This window comes from Epinephelus fuscoguttatus, linkage group LG14 (genome assembly GCF_011397635.1).
Source record: "Epinephelus fuscoguttatus linkage group LG14, E.fuscoguttatus.final_Chr_v1".
NCBI lineage: Eukaryota > Metazoa > Chordata > Actinopteri > Perciformes > Serranidae > Epinephelus > Epinephelus fuscoguttatus.
The window spans coordinates 14,937,910-14,957,517 of record NC_064765.1 but is presented as its reverse complement, the minus strand read 5'-3'; the positions used below and the strand labels follow the sequence as shown (position 1 = coordinate 14,957,517).

The 19,608-nt window shown below is 39.6% G+C and overlaps 2 protein-coding genes across 6 annotated transcripts; both read left to right on the top strand.

Moving 5' to 3' along the window:
- Positions 1-22: 22 nt before the first annotated feature.
- Positions 23-9,901, top strand: senp2 (SUMO specific peptidase 2). Of its 2 annotated transcripts, none has more exons than XM_049596180.1 (17): positions 23-346; positions 3,146-3,207; positions 3,300-3,412; positions 3,795-3,861; positions 3,965-4,046; positions 4,173-4,347; positions 4,980-5,086; positions 5,201-5,283; positions 5,414-5,462; positions 5,547-5,619; positions 5,720-5,872; positions 5,961-6,092; positions 6,180-6,404; positions 6,546-6,625; positions 6,737-6,821; positions 6,906-7,001; positions 8,882-9,901. In XM_049596180.1, exons 1-17 carry the CDS (start codon positions 168-170, stop codon positions 8,942-8,944), a joined length of 1,824 nt encoding a protein of 607 aa, XP_049452137.1. In that variant the 5' UTR covers positions 23-167; the 3' UTR covers positions 8,945-9,901. The 2 variants fall into 2 exon arrangements, with proteins under 2 accessions (XP_049452137.1, XP_049452136.1); XM_049596179.1 differs by having other exon boundaries at positions 24-346; positions 5,717-5,872.
- A 2,198-nt stretch (positions 9,902-12,099) lies between these two features.
- Positions 12,100-17,893, top strand: LOC125900909 (transformer-2 protein homolog alpha-like). Of its 4 annotated transcripts, XM_049596186.1 has the most exons (9): positions 12,100-12,289; positions 12,829-12,870; positions 13,473-13,606; positions 13,736-13,895; positions 14,157-14,345; positions 14,665-14,780; positions 14,891-15,055; positions 16,729-16,799; positions 16,924-17,893. In XM_049596186.1, the coding sequence occupies exons 1-9, from the start codon at positions 12,257-12,259 to the stop codon at positions 16,932-16,934; spliced, it is 921 nt and encodes a 306-aa protein (XP_049452143.1). In that variant the 5' UTR covers positions 12,100-12,256; the 3' UTR covers positions 16,935-17,893. The 4 variants fall into 4 exon arrangements, with proteins under 4 accessions (XP_049452143.1, XP_049452142.1, XP_049452140.1 ...); XM_049596185.1 differs by lacking the exon at positions 12,829-12,870 and having other exon boundaries at positions 12,101-12,289; XM_049596183.1 differs by having other exon boundaries at positions 12,103-12,289; positions 12,829-13,606.
- Positions 17,894-19,608: the final 1,715 nt, after the last annotated feature.

Sequence of the window (19,608 nt, the reverse complement as noted above, 5' to 3'; positions counted from 1 at the left end):
TTCGTGAAACATCAACAATAAATGACGCACATCCTTCGCGCTGCTAACGCTAAGCTAACCTAATGGCAGGCTGTGTGTCGTAGATCGTTGTGTGACATCTTACCTGTGGTAAACTAGTCCTGGACCGCGTAGAAGACCGCGCTACAATCTTCTCGTATTTGTCTGGGATGTATGGATGGATAGTTGACGGAATCTCGTCGCTGTTTGAGCCCGTTACGAGGCAAAACCCCACCGAGTGGCCCGGGAAAGGTAACGTTCGCGAGGAAGTATCCACGCGACCTGGCGTGGAAGCGGGAGCACAGCGGCAGGAGAACCACGGCAGACCGGCTAAACGGAACTACCAGAGGTCGGTAGTTGGAGATTAAAACTGTTTCTGTACTCTGTTTAGGTGTTCACTAATTCACCATTAACGTTATATCTCCTTAGCTATTTAATGCTTCGATTAACGTTACCTATAGCTGTTAATCGATAACATAACCAAGGAGGTGAGTGGCTAACGGTAACGTTAACTCATCTAACTAGCTAACTTTAGCTAACGTTAACTAACGGTTGGTACATGACCACAGCTAACAATGAGCAACATAACATAGTAACGGCTAAATTAGCTTAGTTATCATCAGGTATTGTTAGTTATTGTGAAACTGTCACACTGCTAGCTTAAACACTTCCTTTATTTCACACAGGTACCATTTCAGTTAATCGATAAACTTACTGAGCATAACTTAACACATTCATATAAAATATATAATAATATATGTTACATTTGTATGCTAATATGATTTTCTGAAGGCACCTGAAGCCACCTAAATGTTATGTTTAGGCTAACACAAATTACATGTATTATCATGTGCACTCCTATACCTAACACAAGCTAATACAGTCTATCATGAAGGTTGTTTCAGTGCAAATTGATAAATACACATGGTATAAAAGTGCCAGAATTAACTTAGCCAAAAAGCTATTTTCCATCTGTAGTCCCTTGGCCAGGATGTTACACAAGGCTACCCAAAATACAACAAAGCAAAAAAACCAAAACAAAGCGACACACAAAAAAAGAAAACAGTGCATACAGTTAAAACATTTCTCGAACACATCAGTAAGAAATGATTTTAACATGATTTTTTAGTCACAAGAATGTAATGATTATCAAACATGTGATTCAGTGCCACAACTTGAGGCAAAGTTGATATAAAAGGACATACCATTTTTAAAAGCACTAGAGGCAATATAGACCAACATTGCAACACTAGCAGGACATGTTATTAGTAGCAGCAGCAGCAGCAGCAGATGTAATGTTCATTTTTTGTTTGAACTATTTTAAAGAGATGTTGATTCAACTTTGTGGTGATTATGGATGCTGTTATAAATGGTACAGATGTGCTGAGCTGTATTGTATTGAGAGATGTGTTTAAAATGTTAATGTTATGTCGCCCCCATGTATATTAGTGAGGTATAACAATACATTTTGATTTTGGACCATTGTTCAGACAACTCAAAGATGTTTGAAGAACAGTAAAAATCCTTAGTTACTAGAGCTGGGCAATATGAAAATATTATATTGTTATTGAGATATAAGACTATAAAGCGTCTTAGATTTTGGATATTGTTGTAACGTGATATTGCACAATTTACCAGACTTTTTATGTAACACTTGCCTTAACCCACTTAGTTATATCCACATATTGATGATTATTGATCAAAAATCTCATTGTGTAATATTTTTTGAAAAAACAAAACAATAGTCGTACTTGTACAACTTTTTTGCATCAGTGAGGGTATTTGGTCAGAAATAGTATATAATAAAATAATAAATTATGTTTGATTCTGTCTCCCAGTCCTAGCATTAATTCAAGTGCTTTTGAGGAGATTTAAACATATTGAGATATATATTGTGTGTGGAGATAAAGCTTAAAAATATCATCATATAATTTTCAGAATATATCGCCCTGCCCTAGTTGCAACCCACACGTTTTGTCTTCCTCATTTCTATCACTACTGGTAGACTAAATAGTCGAAACATCCAGGGCATGAGTTGTATTGTAGTATTGAACTATATTGTATTGAGAGATGTGTTTTAAATGTTATGTCACCCCCATTTATATTAGTGAGGTATAACAATACATTTTTGTTACAGTTTGTTGTGGCAGATAATTAACTGGCAATTACTTTGATTGCCTTGTAATCCTTGGGATTATTTTTTTAAGCAAACACTTTATATTACCGTTTTTCTGCCTTTTAAAAGTGAGGATTTGCTGCTTTTCTCTATTTATATCACTGAATCTGAGTATCTTTTGGTTTTGGACTGTTGCTCAGACAACCCAAACATGTTTAAAGTGTCACATTTGACCCCGGGAAAGTACGATAGGCATTTTTCTCCACAACATTTTTACATTTTGCAGTCTGGACAGATTGCTTAACAATAGAAATCATTGGTTGCAACCCAAATATTTTGTCTACCCCCTTCACATCAGTACTGGTAGGCTAAACACTTGAAACACCCAGGGCATGACTTGGGCTCTACATACTGACTCAGTGGTGAGGAAGGCAAGGCAGAGACTGTTTGACCTCAGACGCTCTGGGTATCCCCTCAAACACTGAGGAATTTCTATTCCTGCACCGTCAAGAGCATCCTGGCAGTAAACATCACAGCTTAGTATGGAAACAGCACAGAACATGACCACATGGCCCTGCAAAGAGTTGTTAGTTTGACTGAGTATGAAATAGAAGCTGCTCTACCCAACCTGTGTGATGGTCAAGAAGGAGGTACCTGATATATCAGGCTCAGGAAGAGCTTCTATCCTCAGGCCACAAAGATCCTAAATGAAGACCCTGCCTAAGACTGGCCAACATGTATTCATTATTACAGCCTTTTTTGTAAAGCATAAATTCAAGGAACTTAGGGAGTTACAATTCACTGGAATTATATTTTATGATTTCATGTGACAAATAAATTGTTTGAATGGTAAAACCACAACAGTTCAAACGCACCATAGACTGATCATCAAGTTGAACAGCTTTCTAAAACCGTAAAGGGGAACCTAAAACATTAAGAACTTTATAATCAAGATATAAAATATTCACAAATCGAAGCTAACTGAAATGTGTCATGACATTGTTTTGACAAACCTTGTTTCTCTTCTTACAGTGTTGATGTTGCAGAAGGTGTTTGCCAGAGTGACCAGGTCGAGGTGAAAAGACGGAGACGAGGTTGGTTTAAGAAGCAGAAAATCTTTATGCATTCCAAAATGTCCCCCACAAATGAAGACAACTGTTGATTTGTGGTGTCCTCTGTGTGTCAGATGTAGTCATTAGCTTTGTGAAGAAGACTGTCGCCGGGGTAGCAGGTCTGCTCAGGCTGCGGCGCCCGCTGACAACCAAGTCTGAGAAGCCTAGACATTATGAAGAGACACAGGTTTGTGCTTCAACTCCTTCCATCACACACATCAATTTTAAGTTTGATACAGACTTTAATGCTTCCTGAGTCATCAGAAGTAAACAGTTCTGAATAAAGGCGTTCATACAAAATGCACTGAAGACACATTTAGTCCTTATTTCTCTGTATTTATTTCTGTAACGTCGTGACCAGAGTCCTCTGTGTCATATCCAAGAAGTAAAATCTGAACACAGGTGGTGAATTAAGTTGCATTGCAGGTGTGAGCTGCAATGATACTTAAAACTGCTTTTATCCTGTTGAGTTTCGAGAAGTAGATCAAGATGTAAGCACGACTTAAATTTAATCCTCCTGCTTTGTATTCTCCATGTTTAACTGCCTGGCATTTCCTGTTTTGGTCCAGCCTGTTACTCTGATGGGGATAGATGAGCTCCACACCTCGTGGCTGAACAGTACTGAGTGGAGAATGAGTAAGTAAAGACAGATTTTACTGCAGGAGAAAATGAATTAACTGTGTAGTCCTCTCATCCGTATCCCCATTTTCATCTGGTTGATTTTGTTCTTTCTCCACAGGTAAACCAGTAGGAGGAGTGAATGAGAGGAGTGGGAAGAATCCCTTTCAGAGCTCCTCACCTCCTCTAATGAGGAAATACAGGTAAGATGCAATCCAGTTACCTTCACGCCCCCAGTTTGCTGTAAACATACCTACAGGTCTGCATATCCATCAATGTGTCTTTTGAACATGCTCCCTTGCTAATATACATAATCTTTTTGAATCCAGTGGGGCAGGGCTGTCTGCAGGGCTCCCCGACAGGGGGAAGGACAGAGAGAGGAGAGGCTCCCTCCAGCTGTTGCCCTCCAGACCTGCTCTGAGGGTGGGAACCACTAACCCTGATCCAACCTGCAATGGCTTTGGACACAACCGCTGCTACAAGCCCAGTCTTACTGTGGAAGAGGTAGAATAATAATTTGGCTTTATTGGTTGGATTTGTGTAAAGATACTTCATAATCCAGTATTGTTTAAACATTTTTCATAAGTTGTAAGTCTCTGTAGAAGTGTGTCTAAATTATGATGTTAAATTTAAAGGCAGTCCAACACTGGTATCAATATTTGGGAGTTTAAAAAAAGTCTAAAAATGAATGTGAGCTTATATGTTTTTCACCTAAACAAATAACAGACAATCTTGATAGGGATCCTTTTAAAACTAGAGAAGCGCACTCCTTAGACTAGAGTTCAGATTTCTCTCCCCGCAATTTTTGTAATTCCAACAGATGCGCCACAGCGCGTTTCAGAATCGACCTACTAAGCTCATGAAAATCCACGCCTTGTCTTTTTGTTGACAGTCACAGCCCGTTGCACACAACAGAACAAAATCAGCAAAACTAAAAATTAGGGTAGCGAAATGCTCTGTTTCTAAAATGCTCCCAGTGTGGTATGACACCATGCAGTGGATGAAACGACAGCAAGTTGTAGCCAGACCACAGAGAGCTGTACCAAGACAAACACCCCATAACACCACTAATCATGCTTAAAGAATCTCTACCACTAGGCTGTGTTAGTAATCATGTATTTGGGTTCTCCCTTCAGGCCATTAAACAGAACAATAAGGAGCACTACAGGCGCTTGCTGGAGATGGTGACCGAGAAATACAGCAAAAGCCAACCACTACCTTTCAACCAAACGAAACCGCAACAGTGAGTATAGCCCCATTATTCATGTGGAGTGTTTGGAAATTTTATCAAGGTCCATTTAACAAGACACCGCAGGACATGAGCTGCTCTCATTTCCTCTTCTCCTCTTGCTCCCAGTGAGTCGCTTTCACAGGGCGATCACAAAACTGCTGCTTCAGGAAAAGCCTTTGAATCAGTGCCCAGGAAGACGGGATACACAGGTAAGGCGCTTATTCACCTTAGAAGTGACTTGTTTGTTTTTGATACTTTAGATAAACAGACTAATTGTTTAAATATGAAACATGTTCTAATGAATCTACTGTTAGACTGACATGTGTCCTATTTGCACAGCTGCCCCAAGTATGTTTACATGGAGGAATGCACCAGCAACCAAAGACAGGTCAGTGCAGCATGTCCGAGGTCATACTTGTTGTGTGTGTGTTATTCTGACTATTTTACTAATCTCTGTATGATTCATCTCCAGGCGGGGTAGCTTGACTTTTAGTAAGACATTCAGTGGAGCCATTGAGGACACACAGACTGTCAGATGTGCAAAGGTAGGCATTTCTGTCACTCTCTCATGACATGTCAAAGCACCCAATAAGTTATGATTATGGGCAGAAAAGCAAATGTATTATATATCTGTATTCTTAGCAGAAACAGGCCGCAGACTTGGACCTTTCTACAGAGGTAGCTACTCGCCTCAATCTAGTGGACAGAGAGACTCCTGCTGTCAGTCTCCCTGACACACATCCTGCACACTTACCACACACGAGGCACAGCGATGAGGACATACCCAGGCTGACTAAGGTGAGATGCTCAGGAGTGAGGTTTAGTCACTGCGTTGGTGAAAGCATGGATACAGTTTGTTTTATTTTATTGCTGTGTTTGTGTGCAGGAAATGGCGGCGGAGGTGAGCTGTGCTCTGGCGCAGAGTGATCCAAACCTGGTTCTCAGTGCCGCTTTCAAACTGCGCATCACACAGAGAGACCTGGCCACACTGCAGGAAGGCAGCTGGCTCAACGATGAGGTATGTGCTAAGAATGCAAAGAGAGTAAGTTAATTATTGGGGTGTCTATGGGTCCTTACAAAGTCTTAAAATGTTTCCTCTACCAAGGTGATGAACTTCTACCTGTCCCTGGTCATGGAGCGCTGCTCTGGCGAAGCAGCAGGATTTAAAATCTACTCGTTCAGCACCTTCTTCTTCCCGAAGCTGCGGGGTGGAGGAGGCGGGCAGGCTGGAGGACACGCCTCTGTGAAGCGCTGGACCAAGGCTGTGGACCTTTTCCTCTACGACCTCATCCTGGTCCCTCTGCACCTGGGCGTCCACTGGGCAATGGCTGTGAGTCACAACCACAATGATGTCACACCCCTGCTTTTTAGTCTGTGAATTTTGACCTAATTACATCCATTCTGGTTCAGTGTAGGGAAAAAAGAACATTTTTGGGGGGGTGATAATATTCTTCCTTCTCTCTCATTCCAGGTGATCGATTTAAAGTCCAGGACAGTGAGGTCGTATGACTCGATGGGCCAGAGACACGATGACATCTGTAGTCTGTTACTGTGAGTCCTCATTGTTCATTTACGCTTTGTCCATCTTGCCATTTTAAATACTTTCTCCACATATCACCCTGTATTCTGGCACATGAATGCAATAATATGCTCATCTTCCAGACTCTACCTGAAAGAGGAGCACAAAGTAAAAAAAGGCAGAGAGCTCGACTGCACCAAATGGACCGTTGGAAGCCTGAGGGCCACTGTAAGTCACATTAGGATGAATGACGTATAAATAAACAGAATATTTTTGTTTTTACTGTGAGATTAATGTTTTGCACCTGTGCAGGAGATTCCTCAGCAGAAAAACGGCAGTGACTGTGGTGTTTTTGCCTGTAAATACGCTGACTATATCGCAAAAGGAAGGCCTCTCACCTTTAAACAGGTATACACTTTATATTCACCTAATATCAGAGATGCACTAATCGATTGGCTGGTGACCTTGATCAGATGATTTTAGCCTGATCTGCCACGTCTCAGACATGGCCAATCTCGTGCTGGTCAAATTTACTTGCACGTGCAGCACAGTGGTTCATGTTTTCAAACAGCCGAACAGACAGTAACTGACTACAGATGCTGCAACCTTTTTCATAAATTGTAATTTATTCTCATTCATGCTGCACATGGTTTGAAATCCACTGTGTTCAGCTGATTGGCAGGCTGGGATACAACACCCAAATCTGTATTAATTACGGAGTTGATGAATATCTCGAAATGGAAGCATAGCAAAGCTAATGCTAACCATTTCACTCTGGCAGGTATAACTCAATAAAAACACAAAAATGATGAGCTAGTCTGGTAGCTGATTATTAAAGCCCGCTTCAGACCAATGATTCGCGACTAGACCAAATCATTGTAGGACATTCCAGAGAAAAGTTAAAGCGGTGTGAACTGGCCATCTGAGCTCAACTCAAGCAGGCTGATGGTGTCACCTGCAACACCATTGGTCAAATCGTAGCGCCTGGTTTTAGAAAGTAAAGCACTTCATCTGTTTCTACAGCCAATCGACTTGTAGTGACACCTGTTGGTTGAGTCAAAATGACCACAGGCAACATGTTAGCTTGCTGTCTGTCCCCGCCAAGCCCTCTGTTTCCATCCTGTCAGATAGTGGGTCGCTGCTGCTGCTCGCCCACACACACATTCTCATTGACTGATTAATTGGTGCTGCTTACTTATATTATTGTGGCATATTGATTATAAATACAGTCCATCTAATGCTTGTTTTGTTTCTGTTTTTCACCATTTCATCATTACTACAAATTCACCTGTAGCCAGTATCTCACTATAACTGTCTCATTCATATTTTAAGAAGCTACAAATTATATTCAGCCACAAAATAGGCCTGGAAAGCTGGAAATCAGAACAGAAGTACAGAGAGTTGTTGCATAGAGATGATCCACCAGCTCGTCTAGTTGCATTGGTGTGAACTGGCAGGTTTTTAGAGCATTGCAGATTGGCACATTGCAGGTAGTCAGTCGCCTGTTTCAACTCATCTCGTCGCAAATTTTTGGTCTGAACTGGTCTTAAAGATAACTAGACCACTGGGGTAGTTGATGGTAAACTCAAAAGTTTCACATAAAAAAGCTAATGCTAACAATTTCATGTAAGTGAATGGAAAATGCTTAAACAATTAGCGCCATATTTCAGGAGGTATAGTCAAATATAAACACAGATTTGCGTGGTCTAACCTAGTTTACCAGTGCGTCTAGTTAGCTTTCTTTCCAAGTAGCATCCATTGATAGGATATGATAGTTTATACAGTAGTAAAATGTTTTAATGCTAGGGTTTGAAAGGAATATAAAATTGTATTATTTCTTGAGCTGAAACAGAGCTATTAGTCAAGTGTGATCTGATCACACCCTCACAATCCTGAGAAATGGTTTGAGCTGCCAGATAACCTGTGTTTGAACTAGGTTTTTTAATACTTATGAACATTTAGTTTCACTCAGAGTTTTGTGAGGCTCTCATCTTGGATAGCATATGTGCATTTTTACTATTTCAAGCCAAGTTTCTAGTGGCTTTAAATAAAGTTCCAAATATGTTTGTGTATACTGTCTGTTATAGTTGTTAGAAAGAAGTAAAATTGGAATAGGCTCAAATCAGACACAGCAGGTTGGACTTTTAAAATATCGGAAATCAGAATCAGCAGAGAAATTTGCAATCACTGTATCTCGAACCCCTTTTTATGTTTTTGGTTAAATTTTATTTTCTACATTTGTTTTTAAATATAAATGCTGAAAGTAACATTCTCCTCTTTCTCTACAGTGTCACATGCCTCTCTTCAGGAAACTAATGATTTGGGAAATCCTCAATCAGAAGCTGCTATAGAGGGTCGCAACAATCTCAATTAACCGCCTAACAACAACAACAACAGTGTTTTTCTTACTGGGAGCAGCATGTGTGTACAGAAACATGGTGAAGACACAGAAACGAATGGGCCAAAGATATGGACTCAACTGACTGAAACCTAACCAAGCCTAGCTGTTCTGGTCTGGAGAATAAAAAAAACAAAACACTAGTCTTAATTATGTCCTGTTTCCTGTCGGGGGACGTATTAACACATTGTAATCTCTGAGTTGTAATTGGAGACATTACCGGGATGGAAGAAGTGTGTGTGTTACACAAGCTTTGGCACTACTGACTGAATGAGTTTTTTTAATTGACATTGGATTGTTGGTTCTGCTGTTTGACATTCTGCCTGAAGTGCCTTCAGCCCTCTGACGCTGAGCTCAACTGAGAAAATGCTTTTGTATATTTTGAGAAATGATGTGGTCACATACAACTCAAAAGTCAGAATTTATAGAATTAGATTGTTGGAATTTGGACGTCCCTCTTCTACTGATTATCAGCAGAGCAGACAGCACTACAATATGATTTAGTCAGGAAACTCAATCTGTGTGAAATTTAGACAATGAAAAATCAAAATACCTCCTTCCCCCTCTCCTTCAGACAAAAGATGCATGGTTGTACGCTTGTAGTATGTTTGTATTGCTATTATTTATGACTTGACTGGATGAGAAAGTGTTTTCAGATTGTGTGTATGGTTTGTTTTCCCTCCTTGACTGGAGCATTAATAGTTGTTTACCCCATATGTAACATAAGGCGCTGTTAGATCTGTGAATCTTTTCCATGAGCATACCGCAAGAGGCTACTTAGGGCTATTACATTGACTTACAGTATAGTATACTGCATAGCAAACTACTGTACACATATGCATGTTTGAGTTCATGCTTTAAAATGTGATTTGTTTTTTTCTCCCTGTAATAAAGTATTTCATTTTTTAAATTGGAGTTTGATACATTAAATGGCTTGTGCAATGCTACAAGGGTTCATCTGGAGCCGGATGGCTTCACCTAAAATCTCTGTTTCAGTAACTTGTAACCTTTTTCTCAGTGTTACATCACAATATTGCACTGCTCAAAACATCACTACCACTGCACTTCTTAATACCTGAGAACCAATATTACCCCGTGTATAAAACAAATATGAATATACGAACTAAGAATACAGTCTCGCTAATCATTTCTGTACCTTGTGAAAATCCTGTCTTTGTACATCTAATCTTCTAATTTCTTTACTTTGATTTCTTCACCCAGTGCATTCCACTAAATCACCCCACAAACTGATATACACAGTTTTCAGAGTGGTGCGAAAACAATGTTTCAAATTTAGTCTATCTCTTAACTTGTGCCCCCCTTCTCTGTCCAAAAACAGAAGAATGTGACAAAGAGCTTAAGGCATCAGCCTAGCTTTCAAATTCCCCAGATCCCAATCTGATCAAACATCTGTGGGATAAACCAGTACCCCAGAGGAACTTTGTCCAAGCCTCGACTGGTCAGAGCCAAGTCTGATCTAAGGTGGAGCCTCTGACCTGGTGAGTCATGGAGACAGGACCTCTGGGGGTTACCTGTGCTGTCTGGCACCAAAGCCTTGTTGACAGATCCTTTGAGTCCTGTGAGTTGTGAGGAAAGGTACAGGCATACCCAGTGGATGTTGATTGGATTGGGATCTGGGGAATTTGGAGGCCAGGTTGACGCCTTGAGCTTAGTCACATCCACGGTGCCATTCCTAAGCACTTTTTGTGGTGTGGCATGGTGCATTGTCCTGCCTTGGGGGCGCACTTCCATCAGGGAGTGCAGTCGCCAGTAGGGGGATGTACTTGGACTGTCATGTGGTTTGGGTGGCTGTAGCATGTCAAGTGGCATCTATATGAATGGCAGGACCCAAGGTTCCTCAGAAGAGCATTGCACTGTAACAAAACGATCGATGTAATCCACTTCACCTGCCAGTGGTTTTTAATGTTTTGGCTGATAGGTGTATAATGCTTTGTAATCCAGTATGTGTCTGGCTTTACCTAAAACTGCAACTCCTTTTCAGCTTTGTTCTTACATATGAATGTACGTGGTTTCCAGCATATTTTGAGGTCTATTATCACACCAAGAAATTCGTTTTCATATACAATAATAACATTGTCTTTCTTAATAAATGCTTGTGTATTTATTTTTTGATTTCCAAACAGCATTAGTTTGGTTTTGCACAGATTTAACGATAATTTGTTTGAGTCAAACTACATCTTTAATTTATTAAATTCTGATGTGACCACCTTCAGAAGCTGCTATAATTTGTCCCCAGAGCATTAATAATTTGTGTCATCCGCAAATAACAAGAATTTCAATATTCCTGATACAAAACAAACAATTTTTCACCTTTGGCCCTAAAACTGACCCCTGTGGGACTCCACAAGTGATGTCCAAAGATGAAGATTTATGAATGAAAAAAAAAAAAAATGACATCAGGTGCAATGGAGAGGCAAAAGCAAGACACCCCCTAAAAGGAAATGTTTTTACATGTGGTGAAAATACTCTCGATATAGTGAACACTTAAACTGATATTGATAATCATAAGTGGGACTCTTTTTAGGGGGCTAAAATGCATTTTGTTACTGACCCATACACAGCAGTCGATTGCTTAGCTTCAGACTCCAGCATGCTTCTTCAAACTGTGGACATGCTAGCTGACATCTACTGTATGTAATACACTGACTATGTTGAAGTACTCCATGCAAACCCATTTTAAAAAAATCCAAACCGTCCCTTTGAATCATTTATTTATTTATCTATTTATTGCAATTCAGGCAATCAGAAGCCCTAGTTCAGCCTAACAAATAGAATACACAGGTTATTACCCATGCCACTGGAAAAGTATTTTAGCACCTATGGGCTTAAATTGATTTTAGAAGCTTTTATAAGTTAGCTCGTCGATGCAACCCTCGATCTTCAGGATCAGAACATTTTTCACGTGACATCAAGGTGGAACACATCCTGATCGAGACCGACACAGGCAATTATGAACCTGACCAATAAAATGTAGAGGTATTATTATTTATGTATTTATTTATTTATTACATTATGAATTTTACATTATTTGTTGGCCCTTTCTGTCAAATAAAACTCTTTTATTTTGACAGTCACCCCGTAACAGGAAATGGTCTGTGTTAGCTGCTGATGTTTACCTCCGTAGCTAATGCTAGCTTGATTTGGATCAAACCGGTTTGACATACGGTGAATTTGGCAGAGAAATCGGTCGTTAGAGCCAGTTTACCGCGTACTTTTTACACATCTGCAGTATAGTTATAATAACATGAGTGACAACGAAAAAGATTTTAGGGAGCAGGTGAGTTACGGTTATAAATTAAGATAACAGTTGGAAAGACGTTAAGCTAGTTTAGCTAGGTTAGCTAGCTAGCTTAGACGTTAGCTGCGTTTGCAGGTCGGGCGATGGCAACACATTTTAAACTGGCCTCAAACCTGACTGAAATATGTTCTTACACACTTTTTTGAGTAACATAAAGAGTACAGAGTGTATCGTAAATGTTTGACGTTATAGCAAACAGCCTACAAAGCACGACGTTAGCTACTTCCACTTTAGCACCATTCGGCTAACGTTACTCAACTTGAATTATTTACATATATATTACAGGTAAACGTTAAATCATGACGTATAGTCAATACTTAGTGGTTGTAATGTTCATATTTGACTCCGTACATTATAATTTAGGACCAATCAAGACCATATCAAGCTAACTTAAAATCGTGCAACATTATCCAGCTAATGTAAGTTAGTTCTGTTGTTTTCCTGGTTGTCATGTTTTGTACCTCTTGGCTCTTACAGAAACCAACATGCCTTATCACCCTTGTTTGTTCTTTGTTAAGGTTGAGGTTGGAAGAAAGAAAAAGGCGGAAGACGTGTCAGATGTGAAGTTGTTATTGTTTGGCGCTGATGGTGTTGATGCATGCTAATGTATTGGCTGCTGAAAAAGAAGCGATCAAGATCTGTCCCCGCTACTAGTGTTGTAATGGCAGATGGTAAATGGGGGAAGAGGAGGAAAAAGAAGTCATACAGGTCAAACAGAAGAAAGAAGAAATGAAGGGTTGTTTTGAAGTAATGAAGTTACAGAAGTTATGAAGTTAAGATCAGAAGTTTTCCAGGGTATGAGTAATTTCCTAACAGCCTGCTATGCTATTCTGTTTCATCCTGTTTCTTTCTCTTAAGCATGCACAATTTTTTTTTCTCTCTATCAGAAACATCACTGATCAACCCCTCCATATATTTAAGGTTGACTTTATTTTGTAAAACCTGTCTTTTAGCTTAAGTTACTTGATCTCTTGTTAAGATATGTTTTGCAATATATGACCCTTAATGTGTAGTGTCAAACTTTATAAATGCCAAAATGTGTTCAACTCTTTCTGGAGGGGGCATGTAGAAGGCAATGCGGTCACCTCCTGGCCCTTTATTATTGTTGTGTGGCACACATTTGGGTTTGGAGGGTTTTTATCTTAGTGTCTGGTCTGTCCAGGACTCGCGGCATGGCTCAAGGAGCGTGTCCCCTGGGGAATCAGCAAAATCCACCAGCCGCTCACCAGCACGTTCAAAAGATGGCTCCCGCCGCTCCAGGTCCAGATCCCGATCTCGATCCAGATCCAAATCCAGGTGAGACAGGTTTTGTTTTCTTGTTCATATGAAGATGGTGTTTTCAAAGTTAGGTTGTGACAAGCGAAATATTTCTGTAGGTCGTGTAAAGCATCACATGCTCAGAGTTGTCCCTACATCTATCCCCAGGTCCCGCTCCCATCGAAGCTCACGCAGGCGCTACTCCCGCTCTCGTTCTCGCTCCCACCGACGTCGTTCCAGGAGCAGATCTCGTAGCTGGGAGTACCGGCGGCACAGGAGCCATAGCCGTTCCCCCATGTCAAATCGTCGCAGACACATCGGCAACAGGGTATATGATAGGTGCTTCCTCTACATGCCCAATTTAGTATTTATCTAACAAGACTTCATTGTCTCATTAGTGGTTTTCAGAGTCTGTGTTTAACAATTTGATGTTGACTTCATGTGTAAAAGCTCTTTATAGTGTCTGATCTTTAGGACTATAAAACCTTTCTTGTCAGATAACCAGGGCCTGATTTGCTCAGATTTATTGCAGTGGTATGGCAGGTCAGTTGCTCACAATATTTTCACACTCCTCTCTTTACTCCAACAGGCCAACCCAGACCCCAACAACTGTCTGGGTGTGTTTGGGCTGAGTCTGTACACCACAGAGAGGGATCTGAGGGAGGTGTTCTCAAAATACGGCCCTTTGAGTGACGTCAACATCGTGTACGACCAGCAGTCGCGTCGCTCAAGAGGCTTTGCCTTTGTCTACTTTGAAAACTGTGAGGACTCCAAAGAGGTACGGAAGATAAGACACTGATTTTATTTTTTTTATAATGCTGACTCCTCACTACCCATTACACAACAGTACATTTTGATCACACTTAAATAGTTTGGGAGTTTCAATGGTAAGAAAGTAATGAAGCAATGATAGCTGTGATATAATTGGGTTATGTGCGGGTTGAATATGCTTTTAATAGCCCACGTCTTACATGTCTCTGTATGAAAGGAGCATTTGTCGGAAGTCTGCATTGCTTCGGGATCAGGGCAAAAGTTAAACGTGCAAACTGTTTCGTTATATTATTAGATAAAAAATGTGTTTTTCTGGGAGGGTTTAGGCCAAGGAGCGTGCTAATGGGATGGAGCTTGATGGGCGCAGGATCAGAGTGGATTTTTCCATCACTAAACGAGCCCATACGCCCACTCCTGGAATCTACATGGGTCGTCCCACATAGTGAGTGTTTCTTAACCAGGCAGCTTTGTCATTACAGTAGGGACATTTTCCAGGTGCTATTTTGTGTGTGTGAGAGATATCTTCCACTTTTATTCTGTGTATTTTCACAGTGGTGGTGGTGGTGGCGGCGGTGGTGGCAGCGGCGGTGGTAGTAGCAGCAGTGGTTCATCACGGCGTGCCTCAAGGGACTATGACAGGGGCTACGACAGAGGTTATGACAGAGGTTACGATCGTGACTATGATCGCTATGACGACAGAGAGTACAGATCATACAGGTAAGATCTTTTTCCTGTAGCCTGTTTGACACATTAGGGGTCATACACATGCCGCGTTTTTTGCAACCTCAAATTTATTGTTTTCAATGTAGAACTGCGGCAGACGTGCTCAAACTCCAGGGCAACATTGTCAGGGCGCGCACACTTTCACAAGTGCCTATTTTTCAGGGTGCAGCAGCTGCACCCCAAGATAAACTGAGTTCAACTTTTGGAACGTAGCAGTGCACTAGTGTTGCTTTCGTCAACGAAAAGTATGACTAAATATCGTCGTCAACGAACCTTTATCACGTGACGAAAACGAGATGAGACGCAACGGAAATGGTGGTCATGTGACGATAACTATAATTAAATATATAATGCAATATTGTTGACGAATAAAAACGAGACTAAATGTGGTTTACAAAATAAAACCTTTGCTAAAATGACGAAATAGTGTTATAATTTTTAGTTGCGTTATTATTATTATTTTGCAGTATTTCTGTTTCCTAGGCTGTGCGTCGCACTGCGCAGACGGATTATAGCCGTGACGATATACAGTACAACATCACTTGCTCTCATGTGATATTGCTTTTATACAACAGTTCAACAACAGCTTAAACAGCAGTGCTGAGTAAGGAAATGTTAACAAAAGGTGATGAAATAAATTATTTAAGTGTGTTATGTAGCTCTGCGAAAAAAAACCCATTTCCCCCAGTCACGCAGCACACACACCAGGAACTCACAAGCTACTTTGTATTTACATCGATCTGCAACTGTGTAACTTCGTCCAGTTCGGCTGATGAAACGTTGGCAAACCTGGATGTTGGCACGGCCGGATTCAGCTTCCACTCTCCCTCATCCTCATCATCACTAAAATGTCATCAGTTTTTGTCGACTAAAACGAGATGAAAATAGTCATGGATTATTCTGACTAAAATAAGACTAAAATGCTCAGACTTTTAGTTGACTGAAACTTGACTAGACAAAAAAGAGTATGAACGTGACTAGAACTAATAAAAACTAAAATGACAGTTTGACACAAAGACTAGACTAAAACTAAAATTAAAACAGGCCGCCAAAAACAACACTACAGCGCACACTGCATATCATGTGATGAGGAACAACGAATCACAGCTGGCAGATATCTTTACCTTCTTCTGTAAACATCAGTCTGTGATAAATATGGAAAAGTTTTGGTGCAGGGCCACCCAGAGCTTTATATCTGTCCCAGGGACAATACGCCTACACACTTATAAGTAGCGCCTGGGAGAAGATCAGCTCTGCACTCAGGATTTCGGGTAAATAGGCCATGATACTGTGCTTGCTGAGGTTGCTTAGCAATTTCAGATGCAACCTGCTGCCGTGCTCTTAATAGCTAGCCCAAAAAAACCACAACAGTAGCACCCAGCTCCCGACATCGCGTTTTCCATGCGGGTAAAGACGCAGCCCCTTAGTCTATTGATTAGTGTTATGGTTCATTGAGTATCATATTAGAATACTTTTACTCCTGTACTAGCAAAGATCAAGAGTAAATCTGACTGACATTTAGTTGGCTAAGTGAATTTAAAGTAGAATATGAAAACACATTAAGCTTTTAGAATTTTATGGCTCATATTAATCTAGTTCTTTAAGTGATCCTAAACATGTGTAACACTAAAAGCCTCAAGTGTAATGCGGTTGTTTTCTCTCCACAGACGCAGATCTCCGTCTCCTTACTATAGCAGAGGGTACCGCTCACGATCCCGATCACGGTCCTACTCGCCACGTATGTTTAAACCAAGTTTCTATCATTAGATCGCAGAGATTTGAACATTAACACTGATTTTTTTTATGAACCCTTCACACATTAAGAAGCACTAACAGATATATACTGTCCTTTTTTCTCACAGGTCACTACTGAGCAGGGAGGGGGGAGTCATCAACAGTTTCAGTTTTATTGTCGAGATGCTCGTCTTTTGATTTTTGATTTTTTTTTTTTTTATTTGGACCAGATTATGTATGTGATTTGTTAATATATTGAAGAAAGTTTAAGAAATGGTCCGTAATGATGCAGTCTGTTTAAGAACCACAATGTCATTGGTGAATTAATCGTTATAGATTTCTGGATCAAGACATACTCCTATGTCTGCACGTCATTGTTAACAGTTTGATAAGCGACTTCAGGCGTCATGACGATCTATTTACAGATGTCTTTATATGAATGCAGATATATTAAAAATACCTACAGTAACATTGCATTTCAATATGTCCCCCCTCTGCTCTCCACACGGACTGTTAACTTGCATGATATACTACTCGGACTACAAAAGGAAACCAGAATGCTTCCAATACCAAATCTTGTAATGTTGCCTGCAGATCCTGCATTTATGTGCAGATATAGGTTTATAGAGATGACCAAACCTGTAGGAAGAATCATAAAAACGAAAAACCTGAAATGCCATTAAAAAAGGTTCGGATCAACACCAGGATTTTATCACTTGTTCATCGGCTCAAGGCCAAACTGTTCCCCTCTCTTTGGAGAAAATCTGTGAATTAATGTTTTTAAGTATCCCTCCTAACAGCTAACAAACAGGACTCAAATGCACAAGTTGTTTGGTGGTGGTAATTGCATGAAGGGCTGGCTTGTTTCTGCTCGACTTAACAGACTTGTTTTTATAAAGCAGGATTTTCTGTGGCGGTTAAATTACTGTTTCTCATTTTGCTGTTTGTGTGTAGTTGGTTTCTTTATCTGTCAAGATCCGAGTTTGCATTTTGAACTGTTTCAGATACCATGTTTCTTTTACATTTTGTGTTTTTCTGGTGGAAAATATTGTTTTGGAGTGTTGTACATAAACAATAAAGAAATACTTGGGTCATTTGCTCTGTTGTTTAGTAACATTGTTGTACATTATTACTGGCCACAGTGCCCCGCAGTGTTAGAGGCAGGAGCGTTGCAGGTATCAAACATCTTGAATTATTATTTGGTGTTTTTTTTTGCTGTTTCCCTGACATAAATAAAAAACCGACATGCAAATGATGCCTTCAGGCTGCCCTGTCTGTAATGCTGTGTTTAAGTCCCACAGGATAACATGCATTCTGCAAACAGAAGTTTTGTTTTTAGTAACAGCCAGACTACTGCTATGAGAGGAGAAGATCAAATACTGTGCAACTGAATGCAAATATGAAACATAATGTGAAGCGGTTACAAGAAAGATTGTTCACACTAAGCTCAAAAGAAAACTGACATATTACTGCAATAATAATCGGCCTAGTTGGAGATTTTTTTTTTGTCAACTACTGTCTTAAAGGTCAAGAATACACTTCAGTTTTTAAAACAGCGTAGACAAGAAAAACAGTTTATATTTTCATGACAACTGGTCAACTGCATTCAGTATCTAAGGACGAAAAGCTAAAGCACAGTTTCTACATTATGATGACGTTTTGTTATTTTAATGTTTCTCAGGTCAAGAATAGACTTTCATTCTAAAATAATACTATTTGATCATATAGTAATTAGGGCGGTTTGTGTCATACCCATTACATAGCAACATTTTGGCGTGATAGCTTGGGAGAAAAATAATCCTCATGGATGGACTGGTTGAGCAGAAAGGAACAGATTTAGCTTGTGAACCTACACATAATGTTTATAAGTATATCAAATATATACATATGCTTTTTTGAATTTTATCAACGTTCTCCATCATTAAGTCTAAAAGGGAGGGATTTTATAATTATCATCTTTTTATACTTTTTTTTCAAGCCCGTTTTCATATATACAGCATTTGTACTTTTTAGTTTACAATTCATGACAAAGAAAATTTTCAGTCAGAGATAAAGGATTTTTTTTATATAAAAGATATAAACAACCAATACATTCACAGTATAATAATGAAAGAGAAAAAAATGGAATTACACAGTTAATACAATGACAGTATAGTTATAGTCTCCCATCTTCTATAAGCCACCTTTTCTCAAGCACATCTTCCCTATTCCTTATTTTGTGAGTCACTTTTCCATCTGTTTCAGTGCTGTGATTCTTAAGATTCTGAATATGTATTTTTCATCTTGACTGAGAGTAGCTTGAGGTTTTTCCAAAATGATATGCTCTGCCTTTACATACAAAGGATTTAAAAAAAAAAAAAAAAAAAAATCCATCAACATAAACACTTACGATGTGTATTTAATACCTTAAACAAGATAAAAAAGAATTATATGTAAGTGGTTTGCATTATAAAAGGGTGGGATTTTAGGGACAAACATAAACATGACAGAAAAATCTAAGCTGGGACATGGTAAAAAATAAAGTAAAGTTAAAAAAAAATACTGTGCATTATTATTTGTTTAGGTAATAAAGAAGACCATATAATTTAATTTATTGAAAGACAATATTAGGGAAGTAATTCTTAGGGGAAAAAATGTTGCTGTATGTGCATATCAGGATGACCCATTTCACCACATACATCAGTACGTAGGCCTATTTATTGGTTGTATGTATGTCCTTGAACGCATCATGTAAAGGCCGTAAACTTTGAGGTTATTTCCCTGTTTATTTAAAAATGTAATAACGTAAGAATAGTAGAACTTAGTTAACATAT

What these genes read in the sequence shown, in the direction of transcription:
- LOC125900909 (XM_049596183.1), top strand. Translation starts at nt 13,386, where the DNA reads ATGCGGTCACCTCCTGGCCCTTTATTATTGTTGTGTGGCACACATTTG. An exon ending in ACTGTGAGGACTCCAAAGAG is followed by an intron (nt 14,346 to 14,664) that starts GTACGGAAGATA and finishes GGGAGGGTTTAG; the next exon opens with GCCAAGGAGCGTGCTAATGG. An exon ending in TACATGGGTCGTCCCACATA is followed by an intron (nt 14,781 to 14,890) that starts GTGAGTGTTTCT and finishes GTATTTTCACAG; the next exon opens with TGGTGGTGGTGGTGGCGGCG.
- senp2 (XM_049596179.1), top strand. Translation starts at nt 168, where the DNA reads ATGTATGGATGGATAGTTGACGGAATCTCGTCGCTGTTTGAGCCCGTT. An exon ending in GGTGAAAAGACGGAGACGAG is followed by an intron (nt 3,208 to 3,299) that starts GTTGGTTTAAGA and finishes TCTGTGTGTCAG; the next exon opens with ATGTAGTCATTAGCTTTGTG. An exon ending in TTGGAAGCCTGAGGGCCACT is followed by an intron (nt 6,822 to 6,905) that starts GTAAGTCACATT and finishes GCACCTGTGCAG; the next exon opens with GAGATTCCTCAGCAGAAAAA.